Below are 20,622 nucleotides of genomic sequence, written 5' to 3'. Positions count from 1 at the left end.
CACACACACACACACACACACACACACACACCACAAAACAAAATATATTAAAAAAGCCAAAATTGGAAACCATAATATAAAAGTAACTCTAGTATGACAGAAAAAAAATCCCAAATAAGGAAAGATGAGGCATAAAGTCTATAAAAATACTAGGGAGTTCATTTTGTGTTTGCCATACACTGTTGGGCATAGGCCCTAACCTGATATGTGATTAATATACCCAGTGAGACTTCTTTGGAGAGAACTAATTTTTCCTTTGCAAGCTGATGTCAGTTGGAAATAGCTTCTTGGATAGGGTTGGAAGTTCATGTCCACTCCCCCTTCTCAGCCTGGGACCCTGTCTGGCTTGAACCTGTGTAATGCCTCTATGTGCTGCCACAATCTCTATGAGTTCATATATGCATGTGGTGTCTTGTGGTGTCGGGAAGACACTGTTTCCTTGGAGTCATCCATGCCATCTGGCTCTTACAATCTTTCTCTCTCCTCCTTCACATAGATCACTGAATCCTGAAGGGTGAAGTCTGATGAAATCATTGCATTTAGGACTGGGTGTTCCAAGGTCTCTCATTCTCTGTACACTGTCCAGTTGTGGGCCTCTGTGTTAGTTCCCACCTATTGCAGGAGAAAGCTTCTCTTATGATGTGTGAGTGAGGCACAGGTCTATGGGTATAGCAGAATGTCATTGGGAGTCATTTTATTGCTATATTCCTTTATCAGAACAATAGTATTTCATTTCCCCTAGGCTGATGGGCATGCTGGGATTTTTGTGTTTGGTAAACTATGGCTTCTGAGAGCACCATATGTATCTACTTGTTAAACTCTTTTTAAAAATTATGTTACTTGTATGTATGTTTCCAGCACTGACCATTTGGTATTAGATAATCAATTGATGTGCTCCTCCTTCCTGGAGAAGACTATTTCTCCTGCTTTTAGCATTCTTTCATTGCCTGTTGTATTTGTGTAGGTTTGAGTTCTCTGGGCCTTTCTCTTGTCCACACTACCATGTCTGTTGCTGCTGTCCTTGTTCAGCTTATGTTGAGGCAATCATGTCCGTGAGACTTCATGGGTGTAGCTTTGAACATTACTAGGAGACACAATCTCAGAGCAAACTCCCTGATACTTTGGTTCTTACAATCTTTCTGTCAATTGTTCATTATATAGACTGAACAATTTGTATTTATGTATTTAGGAATATACATATGTATATACATAATGTATGTAACAGTAATTATTAACAAAAACATCAGGAATTTAAAAGAAATCAAACAGGGTTATACAAGAGGGTTTGGAGGGAGAAAAGGGAGGGAGCAATGATGTAATTGTATTATAATCTCAAAAATAAAATAAGTAATTAAAATCAAACAAAAAATATAAATAAAATTAAGCAGTAAAAATCAACCAATAGTGACTTTGACTCAGGTTAGGCTATGGTACTCTTTCATTAGTTTATAAAGTCACAGGTTTCCACAGGGTTTTTCGTATATTCTTAGTTTCTGTTTATCCATCCCTGTCACTCTCACTTTCCCCCATCCCTGCATCATTTAAACGTTTCAATCTCTAGTATTTACACATCTACTTTCACATCATGTGTGTTTTACTATTCCTCCTCTGAAAATCCCTTCCCTTTTCATAACTTCTTAATTTCTTTTCTTGCTTTCAGGGATCTATCTATAGGGACTTTAACTTAAATACAGAAATATAAACATCAAGGATCCACATGTGAAAGAGAACATACCATATTTGTCACTATGGATCTAGGTTATGTCATTCCATATATTATTTTTTAGAATCAATTATTTATATAAAGATTATTTATCTTCCTTTTTTTAGTGTGGAATAAAAATCCATTATGTATATTGTCATATTTTCATCATCCATTCACAAGTGATTTGCATCTTGGTTAATCCTATGTCATAGCTAGTGTGAATAGAGCAGCAACTAACGCAAATGTACAGATATCTCTGTTTCAGGTTGGAGTCCTCTGAGGAAATGCCTAGGAGTGTTACAGCAGGGACATTGTTCTATTTTTAGATTTTTTGAAAAACCCTGTTTTTCACAGTGGCTGTATTAGTTTACCCTTCCACCATGGTGAATAAGGGTTCCCCTTTTCCGGGTTCCTCCTCAGCATTTGTTGTCATTTGTTTGACCTCATTGAAGTTGAAAATAGGGTAAAGGTCACTACAAGCTAGAAAGTGTAAAAAAGAGGAGGAAGATTTTGAGCTGGGGTAACAAATTCCAACATAGAAATACATTCTAAGCAGACTAGGGTGACAATAGTTCCTAATAACTTATTTAAATACTATGTAAAATTGGAACAAAGAAATGATAATTTTTTAATGTCACAGAAATTCTTATCATTCTGATATGTTCATACACATTTTCTACATGTGTTATTATATTGTTTCTATTCCATTAGTATGAAAGTCATTCATGTGTTAATTTTGATGCACAGTATAATAGACATTATCAATTTAAATCATTTAGGGAAAAGAAATCCATATGGAGTATCACTAGATATTACTATCTAAATATAGAAAATCACTGGACTTCTTTAATCTTTGTTTGACCTTATTTGACCCAAGAGTTTCTTAAGAACCTTCTTGACCTCCTCATTTCTGAAGGTATAGATTAAAGGGTTCAACAGAGGAGTCGCCAGGGTGAAAAACACACTCACAATTTTGTCAATGGGGAAGGAAGTCATTGGTCTTACATACAAGTATGAGCAAGGTACAAAGAATAAGACAACAACAGAGACATGGGAGATACAGGTAGACAGGGCTTTTCGACGCCCTTCTGAACTGTGTTTCCTCAGGGAGTGAAGGATGACCACATAGGAAGCAATCAGCATACAGAAACTGAGTAAACACAGTGACCCACTGTTCATAGCAATCAGTGGCCCCAGAGTGTGAGTGTCAGTGCAGACCAACTCTAGAACTGGTATTAAATCACATATAAAGTGATTAATGGTATTGGGGCCACAGAAAGGCAACTGGGCTATAAATGTAGTCTGTATCATTCCATGAACAAATCCCACAATTCCAGCTGCTACCACCAAGGAAACACACACAGATTTTCTCATGATGGTCATGTAATGCAAAGGCTTGCAGATTGCTATATAACGATCATAGGCCATGGAAATCAGCAAGATGATTTCAGCTCCAGCAAAAAAATGCTCAGCAAAAAGCTGAATCATGCAGCCATTGAAGGATATGCTGCTCTTCTCAGAGATCAAGTCATAGATCATTTTGGGTGCTATGGAAGAAGAGTAGAAACCATCTATGATGGACAAGTAGGACAGAAAAAAGTACATGGGCGTGGCCAGGGCTGGGCTGATAAAGATGGTGACTGAGATGATCATGTTACCTGCCAGGGTGAGCAAATAGATTATTGAGCACACAATAAATAAGAGTTTCTGCAGATCTGGGTCTTGAGTCAAGCCCAGGAGGATGAATTCTGTGACATTGCTCATCCTTTCTGTCAGTTTAGTTCAGGCTGTGAGCATATGGTCATCTGAAAAGAAACCATAGGTTGTCCCAGTGATGATACTTAAAATGAAACAGTGAAATACTACATCATCTCATTTCTTCTGGTCCTTGAGGCCGATGTAGTTGCATTTCTGCTCATCTCTGCAGATAATATTACATCCCATGCAGGTATAAAGAACAGAATTAGGTTGTATTATTCCTAGTGAATTTTCTTGGAATATGATAGGACCTGATGAATGCTACAATAAACCTATCATTATTTAGATGAAAAGGGTGACTTCCAATTTTTTTCTTATATTTTTGGTTGTGAGCCTAGCCTTTAACAGCTGAGCCATCTCTCCAGCCCCCAATTTTTTTCTAACCAGTCCCTGTAATAGCTTATTTCATTTTTTTTTGAGGGCAGATAGCTTCTATTTCAATTATACTGAAATTTTGTCTATTTACATAGTTATTAGCTATTTTTGTAAAAAGTGCAGTATTTAATGAACAACAATACATTACATTACACATTACATAGACAAGTGTTGTTGAACTTAAAGCTCTCACATCTAATCTACAATTCTTGTCTTTCATAGAAGAACATTTCATAAGATTATTGCATCTGCTCCTAGAGATAGAGATGTGGCTCTGGAGGGAGTTTTCTCCTTTCCAGGTTTCAAAGAACCATATAACTTATAGCTCATTGAGCACACTGCATTCCAGATTTCATCCCTGGTTCTCTGTGGCAATTTCTTTTATATTTCTTTTCTCCATATTTGGATGTTTATATGCAAGTGACACAAAATCTCCCCCAAACACCACAGTATTACATGAATAAATTTTTCTTGTGGTTGAACTTTGTTCAAATATTAAAGTTATTCTCAGAAGTAGGCAAATTTATCATCCCTAATCATATTTTACAACTAGAATTAAACTAGATATGAGGTTATCCTGAATTTTTATTGATAAGGCACAAATGACAGGGTTAGCTAAGACACCACACTTTTTCTTTTAACAGTAAATTCACCCAAAATAAGATGAACTTCTAGTTTTCATTGCCAAGTTGAAAAAATATTTAGGATAGTACAACATATTCTTTTAAATGAACTAGAAGCAGACTTTTAAGTATGAATTAGAGTTGTTCGTAATGAGCTGAGTTATTTTATACTTCTTTATCTTTTCCCGTAAGACCTACCCAAAATTATACCCAAAATTCCCTCATCCTATCCCAGCTTCAAAAAAATAAAATTCTGGATACAGAGCTCATCAGCATACACACTATTTCAGCCCCAGTAGAGTGAAGAGAAGAGGACGTGAGAAGGAACACATTTGTTCTTCAATTTGATTTAGTCCCAGATTGTCTTTACTCTGTTCATGACATCTAGAGATGGGTACAATATAGTTAATCATTCTCAGTAAGTTTAACTCACAAATCCTAACTTCAAAGTGACAGTGCAGAAATCACAAGGCAGGAAAAACTTCAAGTCATTACAAACAGTCATCTAGAATCAATGTATTTAGTGAGATGCAGAACTTAACCACAGTATTTTAGAAATAACTACGATCATTCTTAGCATCATCTAATTGAGTAAAATCACCAATGGTATTTTCATGCTATTGTGTCTAAGTTAATTTCACAGAAAAATATAAAACTTCAAATTAAATGTATAACCACAAAGTCTACTTCAGTGAGAATAAATTGGCTAAATCAGGTTAATATGCTTACATTTTGGGAGAAAAGATTTAGTTTTCACTTACCAGTTGTAGTTGGTTGTGGATTCCTCTGTTTGCTGATTGCTGCACTCATTGTTTCTTCCCCTCTAGGAACACCCAGCAGTGTGCAGTGAACTCTCAAAGCTAATATTGGAATTAATATTTTTTCTAGACAATTCTTTAATTTAGACATATTCATTTATTTATTTATTGGTCCTATTGTCAGCATTTTCTCCAAAAAATGAAGTATTTCAGTTAGGAACTTTGATATTCCTAGGATTTAATTCATACATTCTAAGTTTTCTGTGACTGGTGCTGTGAATATACACACACTTACACTCCCACCCCTCATGCATGCATGCACCCAGACATACCACAGTAGTTTCCAGGTAACAATGCTGAGAATAAAGCCCAATTATGCAAATCAGAACAACTTTGACATGTATAAGAGAATAAAATCAAATGGTTTAGACTTTTCCTCCTTTCACTTTAGGGCATTTTTTTTTTCTTCCTAAGATCTATTAACAACATGGAGAAAGAATCCCTGTCATTTCTCAACTTCAGCTCCTCTTTAATTCCATCTCCCTAGAAACCTTCCCATATTAAGAGTAACTACTCTTAAACAAATCATCTTATTGATTCCCACTCTGCTCCAGTCATCGACACAATGACCCTTTGTTTTAATTCTTCTTTCCTTGATGCTAAAGAAATATTTAAATAAGTTTGCACAGTCTGGAGGGTCTGATAATGTTTTATGGCTTAGCAAGTACCCAGAGGATTGATAATTGCCTCTTTGGAAATCTTTGCCAAGGCCTTCTGCTTACTCCCACCTGGTTCACACAGTCATCATTAGCAGTGGCTAGTTTCAGAAATGCATTTGGGTTGTGAAATGAGTTCCTATTCTTGTATTCTGGAAACTATTCTACCAATGAACTTCATGCAGCCCTTCTTTATATATATCTTGTTTCACTTAGAGTAATGACTTTAATTCATTTATGTTGGAGCACATGCTTAAATTTGATTCCTTTTGGAGTCTAAAGCAGGTCATCATGAAAAAAAATCCCTGAACCAGTTGGCTATTCTTGTTTATTCTCCCATCATCTTGTAGGATTATAACAGCGCTTCTTGAACTCTTCCACAAAATTGAGAAGGAAGAATTCTTCAAAACTAATTTTATATGGCCAACAATTAATATGGTACCCTAATTAAATAGAGAATTACACTACACAGACAACACTCCCCCCCCCCAAAAAAAAAAAAACAACACCAAACCCAAACCAAACTTGGACTTCTGGATATGATGGCAGACTACAGGCTCCTCTTCAGTGTGAACCAATGAATGAGAGAGAGTCGAAAACAAGGAAATAATAAGAATGAGGAGACTTCCACAGAGAGAAACTGAAGAACTTTGGAAGTCCATGAAAGAGTTGATATAATAACAAAACAAAGCATAATGAAATGAAACAAAACCCACATGATTATGGAGAACTTGCCATTAGGGACAAGACAAGCCAGCACAGCTCAGCCAACAGCTTTGGGGCCAAGAATAAAGCCTGAAGCCAATTCCTCAAGAGGCCAAAGAGGAAATTGGTCCAGGATTCAGTCACTCGTGGCAACCCAATCCAGAGATTAAAGAGTTCTCAGTAGATCTCTGAAAAGTACGGAATGAGGGATGTAGGAATTTGAAATAGTGAGATTTCCAGTGCCTACAATCTTTTCTTTTATGTCATACTCCAGAAGAGAAAGTTATGGGACCTAGGTATTCCAGTAATGGACCTAACTACAAGAAAAGACTAGAGCACAGCAGTAGCTGACCTCAACTTGTGGAATTTCACCAAAGAGTACAATTCTATGACCATGGTCTCGTCTCCAGAGTGAGACATGAAAGGGCTACATGGAAGCTTGTGTGGAACCTGGTACTGTCATTGTTGGACAGACTAGGTAGTTACACCTTTGTACTTCAAGTGTTTAATGTGTTGTAAAGTACAGGTTGTTAGAAAAGTCCCTTTTATGTCCTTCTTTTCCCAAACCTACTATACAATTTTTTTATAGATTTTCATATTTCTAGTCTATATACTTTCCTCCTCATTCCTACTCCTCTCTTTTATTCCATACCCTATCTTCCCTTTACTACTTGAATATACCGCATTTTTCCATCCAGGACTCTCATACTCATGTCTGCAAATATTACAGGGAGATAAGTCATGAGCACAACTTCTTCTCCTGTAATTAACACTGAGACTTTTGTCAAAGCATCATAGTAGTTACTGCAGTCAGCTTTCCTCCTGAACATAAATGCAAGTGAAAACAACCCACATGGAAGACTCACACAAAATAAAACAAGCAAAAACAGAGAGAAACGAGGAAAATCTATAAATAGAAAACCAAACTAATGTACAAGGCACAACAAAGATATAGATATACATACATATGCATTAGACAACACTTCACTATAAAAACTCCATAAACTTATATCCCCCTCAACACTAGAAAACAACGATGAAAAAGTTCAACTTGCAGAAAATAGTATCAGCTTTAACTAGTTTTTTTTGGTTGACTCAAAATTTCACACATGTACAGAATAAACATTGGTCACATCCACCCCTATTTCATTCCTCCTGCTTTCCTTGCTCCCTCCCACATATTTCCCATCTCCCTCCAGATTTTTTTTTAATATATATATATATATTATTTTACAATACCATTCAGTTCTACATATCAGCCATGGGTTCCCCTATTCTCCCCCCTCCCAGCCCCTCCCCTTATCCCCAGCCCACCCTCCATTCCCACCTCCTCCAGGACAAGTCCTCCCCCGAGGACTACGATCAACTTGGTAGACTCAGTCCAGGGAGGTCCAGTCCCTTCCTCCCAGACTGAGCCAAGTGTCCCTGCATAAGTTCCAGGTTTCAAACAGCGAACTCATGCAATGAGCACAGGACTTGGTCCCACTGCCTAGTTGCCTCCCAAACTGATCAAGCCAATCAACTGTCTCACCTATTCAGAGGACCTGATTCAGCTGGGGACTCCTCAGCCTTTGGTTCATAGTTCATGTGTTTCCATTCATTTGGCTATTTTTTTTAAGTAATTGAGTAAAACCGAAATTTATTATATGCCACAGTCGTCCTAGGGACCTCCATGCTATATATATAGCCTCTATGGTTCTATGGGTTGTGGTCTGATTGTTCTTTATTTTATATCTAGAATCCACCAATGAGTGAGTACATACCATAACTGTCTTTCTGGGTTTGGGTTACCTTACTCAGGATGATTTTTTCTAGTTCCATCCATTTGCCTGCAAATTTCATGCTTTCATTGTTTTTCTCTGCTGAGTAGTACTCCATTGTGTATATGTACCACATTTTTTTCATCCATTCTTCCGTTGATGGGCATCTAGGTTGTTTCCAGGTTCTGGCTATTACAAATAGTGCTGTTATGAACATAGCTGAGCATGTATCTTTATGGTATGAATCAGCATTCCCTGGGTATATGCCCAAGAGTGGGATGGCTGGGTCTTGAGGTAGTTCGATTCCTAATTTTCTGAGAAACCGCCATACTGATTTCCACAATGGTTGTACAAGTTTACATTCCCACCAACAGTGGAGGAGTGTTCCCTTTGCTCCACATCCTCTCCAACATTGGTTGTCATTGGTGTTTTTGATCGTAGCCATTCTAGCAGGTGTAAGGTGGTATCTTAGAGTCGTTTTGATTTGCATTTCTCTGATGATTAAGGATGTTGAGCATTTCTTTAAATGTCTTTCAGCCATTTGTAGTTCTTGTTTTGTGAATTCTCTGTTTAGCACTTTAGCCCATTTTTTAATTGGACTGTTCAGTACTTTGATGTCTGGTTTCTTGAGTTCTTTATATATTGTGGAGATCAATCCTCTGTCAGATTTGGGGTTTGTGAAGATCTTTTCCCATTCTGTTGGCTGTCTTTTTGTCTTATTGACTGTGTCTTTTGCCCTGCAAAAGCTTCTCAGTTTCGAGAGGTCCCATTTATTAATTGTTGTGCTCAGGGTCTGTGCTGTTGGTTTTTTATTTAGGAAATGGTCTCTGGTGCCAATGTGTTCAAGAGTGCTTCCTATTTTCTTTTCTATTAAGTTTAGTGTAACTGGATTTATGTTGAGGTCTTTGATCCACTTGGACTTGAGTTTTGTGCATGGTGACAGATATGGTTCTATTTGTAATCTTTTACATATTGACATCCAGTTATGCCAGCACCATTTGTTGAAGATACTTTCTTTGTTCCATTGTATAGTTTTGGCTCCTTTGTCAAAAACCAGGTGTTCATATGTGCATGGATTAATGTCAGGGTCTTCAATTCGATTCCATTGGTCCGTATGTCGGTTTTTATACCAGTACCAAGCTGTTTTTATTACTATAGCTCTATAGTAGAGTTTGAGATCAGGGATGGTGATGCCTCCAAGGGTTGCTTTATCGTATGGGATTCTTTTAGCTATCTTGGGTCTTTTGTTTTTCCATATAAAGTTGAGTATTTTTCTTTCCAAGTCTGTGAAGAATTGTGTTAGGATTTTGATGGGGATTGCATTGAATCTGTAGATTGCTTTTGGTAAGATTGCCATTTTTACTATGTTAATCCTACCTATCCATGAGCATGGGAGATCCTTCCATTTTCTGATATCTTCTTCAATTTCTTTCTTTAAAGATTTAAAGTTCTTATCAAAAAGGTCTTTCATTTGTTTAGTTAGTGTTATCCCAAGGTATTTTATATTATTTGTGGCTATTGTAAAGGGTGATGTTTCTCTGACTTCTTTATCAGCCCTTTTATCATTTGTGTATAGGAGGGCTACTGATTTTTTTGAGTTGATTTTGTATCCTGCCACTTTACTGAAGGAGTTTATCAGCTGTAGGAGTTCCCTGGTAGAGTTTTTGGGGTCACTTATGTATACTATCATATCATCTGCAAATAGTGAAAGTTTGACTTCTTCCTTGCCAATTTGTATCCCTTTGATCTCCTTTTGTTGTCTTATTGCTCTAGCTAGAACTTCTAGTATTATATTGAATAAATATGGGGAGAGTGGACAGCCTTGTCTTGTTCCTGAATTTAGTGGTATCGCTTTGAGTTTCTCTCCATTTAATTTGATGTTTGCTGTTGGCTTGCTATAAATTGCTTTTATTATGTTTAGAAATGTTCCTTGTATTCCTAATCTTTCTAAGACCTTTATCATGAAGGGGTGTTGGATTTTGTCAAAGGCATTTTCAGCATCTAAGGAGATGATCATGTGGTTTTTTTCTTTCAGTTTGTTTATATGGTGTATTACATTGACTGATTTTCTTACGTTGAACCATCCTTGCATCCCTGGGATGAATCCTACTTGGTCGTGATGGATGATTGTTTTGATGTATTCTTGGATTCGATTTGCCAATATTTTGTTGAGTATTTTTGTATCAATGTTCATGAGGGAGATTGGTCTGTAGTTCTCTTTCTTTGTTGCATCTTTGTGTGGTTTGGGTATCAGGGTAATTGTAGCCTCATAAAAAGAGTTTGGTAGTGTTCCTTCTGTTTCTATTGTGTGGAACACTTTGAAGAGGATTGGTATTAGTTCTTCTTTGAAAGTCTGGTAGAATTCTGCACTGAAGCCATGTGGTCCTGGGCTTTTTTTGGTTGGGAGACTTTTGATGACTGTTTCTATTTCTTTAGGGGTTATTGGTCTATTTAAATGGTTTATCTGGTCTTGGTTTAATTTTGGTATGTAGTATTTATCCAGAAAATTGTCCATTTCTTCCTGGTTTTCCATTTTTGTGGAGTACACGTTTTTGAAGTATGATCTGATGATTCTCTGGATTTCCTCATTGTCTGTTTTTTTTTTCTTAATTACTTAATTAATTCTTTTTTTTTATTTCCATCACAGGCAATTTATTTCGTTCTATTCATTCACAGTTAATACAGAAAATACTTGGAAACATTTCCATATAATGTTTGACACAGAAATCATCAAATAGAAGTATACAATGTTGACAGGAGGCAGTACATTTATAATTTATAACCCCAAATGTATTTATAAATTAGAAATGGAAAGATCTACAAATGAAATTATGAAGGTTCACCAAAGTCATTTAATCTGTCAGTTTCTCATTCATTTTTATGTCTTAATAATATTCTATTGTATGAATAAGCCACATTTTATTTCTCTCCAGTATTTGATAGCTATTTGAGTTGTTTTAACTTTTTTACTATTAGCGACACACTGCTGTAAACCTTCATGTACTTGTTTCATAGGTGCACATTTTCAGTAGTTTGAGGATATATTCCTAAGGGTAGAATTGTTGAGTAACAGAGTAACAATGTTTTGCATTTTGACCAACCACCAAACTGTTTTGCCAAAGTGGCACACCATTTTACAATCTCACCAAATCCTTGTTTTTAAGGCTCTGATTTTTGTACAAAAGCATTCAATCATTCTGTCAGACCAAACCAGGAAAAGTAAGCTATAGTTCAGAGCTGTTCTAATCCATTTACTATGCAAAGCCATTCTTGGCGTTTGCAACTCTCAGCCCTTTTGAGTATTCTTGCAGTGTTCACCTTTTCCTCCACCACTTTTTTTTTCTTCTTTTTTTTCTGGTTTATTCCTATCTATTACAAATGTATAAAAAAATCCTCCATCAACACTGCTGATAGCAGCAGAACCTTGAGAAATATACCTTTGGTTTGCCTCAGAAAAGGAACACATATTGTACTGTTAAGTTTATAAAATTGGTGCAAAACATTGTGATAATGTTACAATACCAGTTTTAAGAGTTCAGTGACTAATGGGGAGCCGATGGGATACATGCAGAACTGTGAAAGCGATCTCACTTAGCCAGCTGTACACGTAGACTGTAAATCTACATTCAGATCATTTCTGATCTAAGACTATCATCTCAGTTTATCTGTTGAGGTCAACCAGGAAACCCTAGAATATACCTTGATTTTTGCAAAAAACAAAATAGGGAGAGGGGTTTTTTCAGCATTTCAGTCCACGAGTAACAGTATCCTAACAGGCAAAGTGTTCTCTCACTGTCAACATAGAATGAACTGCTGCTGGAGTTCAACTTGGGCTTTAATTTGCATTAGCGCTTACATGCATAGTAGTCCAAGTTGTTGACCTCATGACTTTAAAAAGTAACTCTAAAAAAGTAAAATGGCCCTTCTTGGAAGACTAAAGAAAAACATCCAGCCATAGTTGTAAAAAGTCTCATCAAAACAATATACCCTTTTATGAATTACGCCCCAATTAAAAAAAAAAGTAGCCCCAAATAAGAAGCAGCTCTGAAAAAGAAAATATAACTTAAGATATTTGAAAAAAACAAGGTGAATACAGGTTCAAAAATAATTAAGATACATTTTCTTAAGGCTACCTAGAATTAGGCTTTAAAGAATTCTACCATTTCAAGTTTACCACTAGTTACTAGATACCTATTTACAAACAAGATGTTCACCTTTTTTGTTCCTTTATCAAGAGAAAAATCTACCTTCAGATTATGAGGGTGGTGATGGGGAGGGACTAGAAAACAAGATTCAAACAATCCCATGTAAATATCACATTTTTCAAATGGAAGAACTCCAAACTGCACTAGAAGATCCAATCACTAAGACACTTTCCATTGAAATGATTTAAGTACAACTACATGGCACCAAGGTTTAGGCCTAATATAGGCCTGACAACCAAGTCCTTGTTTTCTGGAAGAAAGGCCTCAAAAGTCCCACTCAATTCCACATAACAATACTTCAAAGATCAATTAAGTTTTCCTTTCCTTAATATTTTTGTTTTTGACTTCTAATCTTAAAGACTAGATTAAAACTTAGCTCATTTCCCAGAAGGCATTGCTTCCCTTTGCTCTATGAAAGAGTCCACCAAGACCTCTTCCTCAAAACCATCTAGCCCCCAGCCTCCAGCCTGTGCTTTTTCAACATCCTGAAAAAGTAATGTAGGTAAAATATGCTCATGAACATTAAAACTAGTTGTTAGAAAGATGTAACTAGCTTTATAATTTAAGTTTTAGAACATAAATACTTGCAGCTTAATCTGCACTGACAATGATTGTCGAAGCCTAGAATTCAACATTTACAAATTCTCATTCACACACACAAACCACACTATTATCACACAACTTATGTCTTGAGAGAATCTTCTGCTTTTTAAATCTTTGGCCTCCCAGTCAATCCCAAGTTCAACCAACTTTTCCGAGTTCTGGTAGTTACCTGGACCACTGAGGCATTGCCACAAGACTTCTTCTCTTTTGAAACATCCTTTTTCTCTAGATATTAGGATAGCTACGCCAGCTTGTTTCTTCTGTGGTGTATGTTGGTGTGGGATTATCTATTGCTTGATTTTTCATGGATGTGTTTAGCTTCTTTGGGTTGAATTTTCCCTTCTAGTGCTTTCTGTAGGGCTGGGTTTGTAGACAGGTATTGATTAAATCTGGTTTTATCCTGGAATATTTTGTTTATTCCGCCTATGGTGATTAAGAGTTTTGCTGGGTATAATAGTCTGGGTTGGCATCCGTGGTCTCTTAGTGTCTGCATGAGATTTGTCCATGATCTTCTCGCTTTCATAGTCTCTATTGAGTAGTCTGGTGTTATTCTGATGGGTTTGCCTTTATATGTTACTTGGTCTTTTTCCTTTGCGGCTCTTAATATTTTTTCTTTGTTCTGTGTGTTTAGTGTTTTGATTATTATGTGGCGAGGGGACTTTTTTTTTGGATCCAGCCTATTCGGTGTTCTGTAAGCTTCTTGTATCTTCATAGGTATTTCTTTCTTTAGGTTAGGAAAGTTTTCTTCTATGATTTTGTTGAATATATTTTCTGTGCCTTTGAGTTGGTATTCTTCTCCTTCTTCTATCCCTATTATTCTTAGGTTTGGTCTTTTCATGGTGTCCCAAATTTCCTGGACGTTTTGTGTTACAACTTTTTTGTCTTTAGTATTTTCTTTGACTGACGAATCTATTTTCTCTAACATGTCTTCAGTGTCAGAGATTCTCTGTTCCATCTCTTGCAATCGGTTGGTTATGCTTGTTTCTATAGTTCCTGTTTGTTTTGTCAGGATTTCTACTTCCAGCATTCCCTCAGCATGTGTTTTCTTTATTGTCTCAAATTCATTTTTCAGATCTTGGAATGTTTCTTTCATCTGTTTAATTGCTTTTTCTTGGCTTGATTTGATTTCTTCCCATTTTTTGTTTGTTTTTTCTTCCATTTCTTTAAGGGAGGTTTTTATTTCCTCTTTAATGGAGTTTTTCATTTCCTCTTTAAGAGAAGTTCTTATTTCCTCTTTAAGAGAGTGTTTCATTTCCTCTTTAAGGAAAGTTTTTATTTCCTCTTTAAGGTAGTTTTTCATTTCCTCTTTAAGGAAAGTTTTTATTTCCTCATTGAGGGAATGTTTTTTTCTTCTTTAAGGGCCTCTATCATCTTCTTAAAGTCATTTTTAGGGTTGATTTCTTCTGTTTCTTCTGTCATGGTATGTTTAGGTCTTGCAGGTGTAGAATCACTAGGTTCTGATGTTGCCATATAGGTCTTTATGTTGTTGCCTGTATTTTTGCACTGGCGTCTACTCATATTTTCCTCTGTGCGGTGCAGGTGGTGTCTGTGTCTGAGAGTGCCTCTCTTGTTCTAATTTTTAGTCTTGGTTTAGTAGGGGTTCTTGGTTAAATTGGTGCTATTGGGCTGTTTCTTCAGGGACAGCTGATTTCAGTCGGTGAATTATATACTTATGATTCTGGTGATCTGGTTTAGTGGCTGGGTAGCGCCTTCTTCTGTGTTCCCAGGTCACGTTTTGTTCATTTGTCAACTCCTCAGCTGATCTTGTTTCTTCAGACTTCAAACTGTAGCCATCTGAATCCTCTCCCAGATGGGTTTCAGCTGAGCAGGGTAGTCTCACCAACACCTCCAAGTTGTTGGGTTTCACAGGATCAGCAGTTGGGCCCTGGGTTGTCCCCAAACGGAGTGCCCAGACTCGCCCTGGTTCTGACCTACGGAGATAACCTCTTCCCCAGGTGTTGGGGCTAGGGGCATCCCCGTTCCAAGCTGCGTCCGCCCCTCTCCGTCCCCGGGCCTGTCCACCCCTGTGGCCTGCCGCCACAGGCCCACCTGGGTCCACTTGTCTCCGCCGCAGGGCCTGTATGTCCCTGTCAGCTGCCACTGGGTCTGTCTGCCTCTGCGGGCGGCCAACGGGCCTGTATATCTCTGCCGGCTGCCACCGCGGGCCTACCTACCTCTGCTTGTCACTGCTGCCGGGCCCATCCACCTCTGCGAACTGCCACGCGGCCTGTATGTCTCTGCCGGTTGCTGCTGGGCCTGTATGTCCCTGTCGGCCGCTGCCACGAGGCCCTTCCACCTTCGCAAGTCGCCTCCGCAGACCCACCTGCGTCCGCCCGTTTCTGCCCAGTGGCCTGTCTACTTCTGTGGGCCGCCGCCGTCGGGCCTGAATGTCTCTGTAGGCCCGCCGCCGCCGGGCCCGTCCACCTCTCTCATTGTCTGTTTTTATGTCTCCCTTTTCATTTCTGATTTTGTGAATTTGGGTGCTCTCTCTTTGCCTTTTGGTTAATTTGGCTAGTGGTTTGTCTATCTTGTTGATTTTTTCAAAGAACCAACTCTTTGTTTCATTGATTTTTTTGTATTGTTCTCTTGTTTTCTATTTCATTGATTTCAGCCCTCAATTTGATTATTTCCTGGCGTCTATTTCTCCTGGGTGAGTTTGTTTCTTCTTGTTCTAGAGCTTTCAGTTGTGCTGTTAATTCATTGGTATGGGATTGCTCCATCTTCTTTATGTGTGCATTTAGAGCTATGAATTTTCCTCTTAGCACTGCTTTCATAGTGTCCCATAAGTTTGGGTATGTTGTACTTTCATTTTCATTGAATTCTAGGAACTCTTTAATTTCTGTCTTTATTTCTTCCTTGACCCATTGATGTTTCAGGTGGGCATTATTCAGTTTCCATGAGTTTGTGGGTTTTCTATAATTTTTGTTGTTATTGAGGTCTAACTTTAAGGCATGGTGGTCTGATAAGATACAGGAGGTTATTCCAATTTTTTTGTATCCGTTGAGATTTGTTTTGTGTCCAAGCATGTGGTCAATTTTTGAGAAGGTTCCATGGGGTGCTGAGAAGAAGGTATATTCTTTTGTGTTAGGATGGAATATTCTGTAGATATCTATTAGGTCCATTTGAGTCATAACATCTGTTAGGTCCTTTATTTCTTTGTTAAGTTTCAGTCTGGTAGATCTATCTTTTGGTGAGAGTGGTGTGTTAAAATCTCCCACTACTAATGTGTGGGGTTTGATGTGCATTTTAAACTTTAGTAGTGTTTCTTTTATGAATGTGGGTGCTTTTGTATTTGGAGCATAAATGTTTAGAATCGAGACTTCATCTTGGTGGATTTTTACCGTGATGAATATGTAATGTCCATCCTGGTCTCTTTTGATTAATTTTAGTTTGAAGTCTATTTTATTAGATATTAGGATAGCTACACCAGCTTGTTTCTTAGGTCCATTTGCTTGGAAAACCTTTTCCCAGTCCTTTACTCGGAGGTAGTGTCTGCCTTTGGAGTTAAGGTGTGTTTCTTGTATGCAGCAAATGGATGGGTCCTGTTTTCTTATCCATTCTGTTAGCCTGTGTCTTTTTATAGGTGAGTTGAGACCATTGATATTGATGGATATTAATGACCAGTGATTGTTAATTCCTGTTATTTTTTTTGGTTGTGTTGTGTTGTCCTTCTGTGGTGTATGTTGGTGTGGGATTATCTATTGCTTGATTTTTCATGGATGTGTTTAGCTTCTTTGGGTTGAATTTTCCCTTCTAGTGCTTTCTGTAGGGCTGGGTTTGTAGACAGGTATTGCTTAAATCTGGTTTTATCCTGGAATATTTTGTTTACTCCGCCTATGGTGATTGAGAGTTTTGCTGGGTATAATAGTCTGGGTTGGCATCCGTGGTCTCTTAGTGTCTGCATGAGGTTTGTCCATGATCTTCTAGCTTTCATAGTCTCTATTGAGTTGTCTGGTGTTATTCTGATGGGTTTGCCTTTATATGTTACTTGGTCTTTTTCCTTTGTGGCTCTTAATATTTTTTCTATGTTCTGTGTGTTTAGTATTTTGATTATTATGTGGCGAGGGGACTTTTTTTTTGGATCCAGCCTATTCGGTGTTCTGTAAGCTTCTTGTATCTTCATAGGTATTTCTTTCTTTAGGTTAGGAAAGTTTTCTTCTATGATTTTGTTGAATATATTTTTTGTGCCTTTGAGTTGGTATTCTTCTCCTTCTTCTATCCCTATTATTCTTAGGTTTGGTCTTTTCATGGTGTCCCAAATTTCCTGGACGTTTTGTGTTACAACTTTTTTGTCTTTAGTATTTTCTTTGACTGACGAATCTATTTTCTCTAACATGTCTTCAGTGTCAGAGATTCTCTGTTCCATCTCTTGCAATCGGTTGGTTATGCTTGTTTCTGTAGTTCCTGTTCGTTTAGTCAGGATTTCTATTTCCAGCATTCCCTCAGCATGTGTTTTCTTTATTGTCTCAAATTCATTTTTCAGATCTTGGAATGTTTCTTTCATCTGTTTAATTGCTTTTTCTTGGCTTGATTTGATTTCTTCCCATTTTTTGTTTGTTTTTTCTTCCATTTCTTTAAGGGAGTTTTTATTTCCTCTTTAATGGAGTTTTTCATTTCCTCTTTAAGGGAAGTTTTTATTTCCTCTTTAAGGGAGTTTTTTATTTCCTCTTTAAGGAAAGTTTTTATTTCCTCTTTAAGGTAGTTTTTCATTTCCTCTTTAAGGAAAGTTTTTATTTCCTCTTTGAGGGAATGTTTTATTTCTTCTTTAAGGGCCTCTATCATCTTCTTAAAGTCATTTTTAGGGTTGATTTCTTCTGTTTCTTCTGTCATGGTATGTTTAGGTCTTGCAGGTGTAGAATCACTAGGTTCTGATGTTGCCATATAGGTCTTTATGTTGTTGCCTGTATTTTTGCACTGGCGCCTACTCATCTCTTCTTCTGTGCAGTGCAGGTGGTGTCTGTGTCTGAGAGTGCCTCTCTTGTTCTAATTTTTAGTCTTGGTTTAGTAAGGGTTCTTGGTTAAATTGGTGCTATTGGGCTATTTCTTCAGGGGCAGCTGATTTCAATCAGTGAATTATATACTTATAATTCTGGTGATCTGGTTTGGTGGCTGGACAGCACCTTCTTCTGTGTTCCCAGGTTACATTTTGTTCAAATGTCAACTCCTTAGCTGATCTTGTTTCTTCAGACTTTAAACTGTAGGCATCTGAATCCTCTCCCAGATGGGTTTCAGCTGAGCAGGGTAGTCTCACCAACACCTCCAAGTTGTTGGGTATCACAGGATCAGCAGCTGGGCCCTGGGTTGTCCTTAGACGGAGTGTTCAGATTCGTTCTGGTTCTGACCCACGGAGATAGCTTCTTCCCCAGGTGTTGGGGTTAGGAGCGTCCCTGTTCCAAGCTGCGTCTGCTTGTCTCCGTCCCTGGGCCTGTCTACCTCTGTGGTCCGCCGCCGCCGGGTCTGTATGTCCCTGTCAGCTGCCGCTGGGTCTGTCTGCTTCTGGGGGCCACCAACGGGCCTGTATGTCTCTGCCAGCTGCCGCTGGGACTGAATGTCCCTGTCGGCTGCTGCCGCCGGGCCCGTCTACCTCAGCGGGCTGCCGCTGGGCCTGTCTACCTCTGTGGGACTCCGCTGGGCCTGAATGTCTCTGCCGGCTGCAGCCGGGCCTGAATATCCCTGTCGGCTGCCGCCGCTAGGCCCGTCTACCTCTGCGGGCCGCCGCCGCAGGCCTACCTGTGTCTGTCTCCACTGCCATGCCTGTCTACCTCTGTGGACCACCGCTGGGCCTGAATGTCCCTGTCAGCTGCCGCCGATGGGCCTGTCTACCTTGGCGGGCCGCCACTGGGCCCGTCTACCTCCGCGGGCCACTGCCGCAGGCCTACCTGCGTCTGCTTGTCTCTGCCGCCGGGCTCGTTTACCTCTGTGGGCCGCTGCTGGGCTGGTCTACCTCCACGGGCCGCCTCCGAAGGCCTACCTGCGTCTGCTTTTCTCAGCTGCTGTGCCTGTCTACCTCTGTGGGTCGCCGCTGGGCCTGAATGTCTCCGCCGGCTGCCGCTGGGCCTGAATGTCCCTGTCGGCTGCCGCTGCCGGCCTGTCTACCTCCGCGGGGCCGCCGCCGCAGGCCTACCTGTGTCTGCTTGTCTCCGCCGCCGGGCCTGTCTCCAGATTTTTTTTTAAAAAAGAATCCACTAGATGAAACTAGTGCTGCCCATTCAAGTACATGTTTGGGGTCATCTACTGAGGAATGAGCAACTTCACAATTCCCCAGAGATCTCCAAAAAAGTAACTCTCCCTCCATTAAGATCCATCAATGCCTGTAACTTGTCAGCTAGGAGTTGGGCATCAGGATAATCTCCTCACTCCATGCTTGTTATTTTGTTTTGTTTTGTTTTTCAAGACAGGCTTTCTCTGTGTAGCTTTGGAGTCTGTCCTGCAACTCACTTTGTAGACCAGGCTGGCCTGGAGCTCACAGAGCCTCTGCCTCCTGAGTGCTGGGATTAAAGGTGTGCACCACCTCTGCCAGGCTTCCATGCTTGTTAGTGTGAAGACCTCATGTTGGAACAGCCATGTCTTGTGTGTAACAGCATGCCACGTCCAGAGGTGAGTTTTTTTTTTTTTTGGTTTTTCGAGACAGGGTTTCTCTGCGTAGCTTTGCGCCTTTCCTGGAGCTCACTTGGTAGCCCAGGCTGGCCTCGAACTCACAGAGATCCGCCTGGCTCTGCCTCCCGAGTGCTGGGATTAAAGGCGTGCGCCACCACCGCCCGGCCTCAGAGGTGAGTTTTTATAGAATTCCTTTCCATATTCTAGCTCTTCATAGTATTATGTTTTTAAGATGCAGAGATCAAATAGAGGACCCAACTAAGTAAATGAGGAGCTAATCTAAGATGTGGAAAAGAAACTTATGAAGTCAATTATTAAACACACATTAGATAAAAGACAGCATCTTCAATAGAGTTCTGGAAAAACTGGATATTCACATATAGAAGAAAGAAACTAGATATTTATCTCTGACTCTGAAGACAAATCTGCTCCAGACAGGTCAAGGACATCAATGGAAGTCCCCCAAACTCTCAAACTGCTGGAGAAAAAAGTAGGGAGTACGCCTTGAGATGTAAGTAAGGATTTTTGGCTAGGACTTTAGTCTCTCAGAAAATAAGGCAATTAACTGTCAAAGGGGACTGCATGAAATAAAATAAAAACAAACTTCTATATGGCACTCTTTCTTTTTTTATTCAATGTAGTGCTTATGCTAGTTATTTATTTATTCATTTATTTTGTCAGTTTGATACCACTAGAGTCATCTAGGAAGAGGGAACCTCGATTAAGAAAATATCTTCATTAAATTGGCCTTCAGGCAGGTCTGTGGGCATTTTCTTAATTAATGATTGATACAGGAGGGCTAAATCCACTGTGAGTG

The 20,622-nt window shown here is 39.0% G+C and overlaps 1 protein-coding gene across 1 annotated transcript; it reads right to left on the bottom strand.

Annotated features, from left to right (window-relative positions):
• Positions 1-2,551: 2,551 nt before the first annotated feature.
• Positions 2,552-3,469, bottom strand: LOC102907222 (olfactory receptor 4C45-like). The gene has a single exon (XM_006998319.2). The coding sequence runs from the start codon at positions 3,467-3,469 to the stop codon at positions 2,552-2,554; it is 918 nt and encodes a 305-aa protein (XP_006998381.2).
• Between the last annotated feature and the right edge of the window lie 17,153 nt (positions 3,470-20,622).

Source organism: Peromyscus maniculatus, chromosome 4 (genome assembly GCF_049852395.1).
Source record: "Peromyscus maniculatus bairdii isolate BWxNUB_F1_BW_parent chromosome 4, HU_Pman_BW_mat_3.1, whole genome shotgun sequence".
NCBI lineage: Eukaryota > Metazoa > Chordata > Mammalia > Rodentia > Cricetidae > Peromyscus > Peromyscus maniculatus.
This window is presented reverse-complemented; position numbering and strand designations above follow the sequence as displayed.

Bases quoted from the DNA above. Each gene is read 5' to 3' on its own strand.
- LOC102907222 (XM_006998319.2), bottom strand. From the start codon at position 3,469: ATGAGCAATGTCACAGAATTCATCCTCCTGGGCTTGACTCAAGACCCA.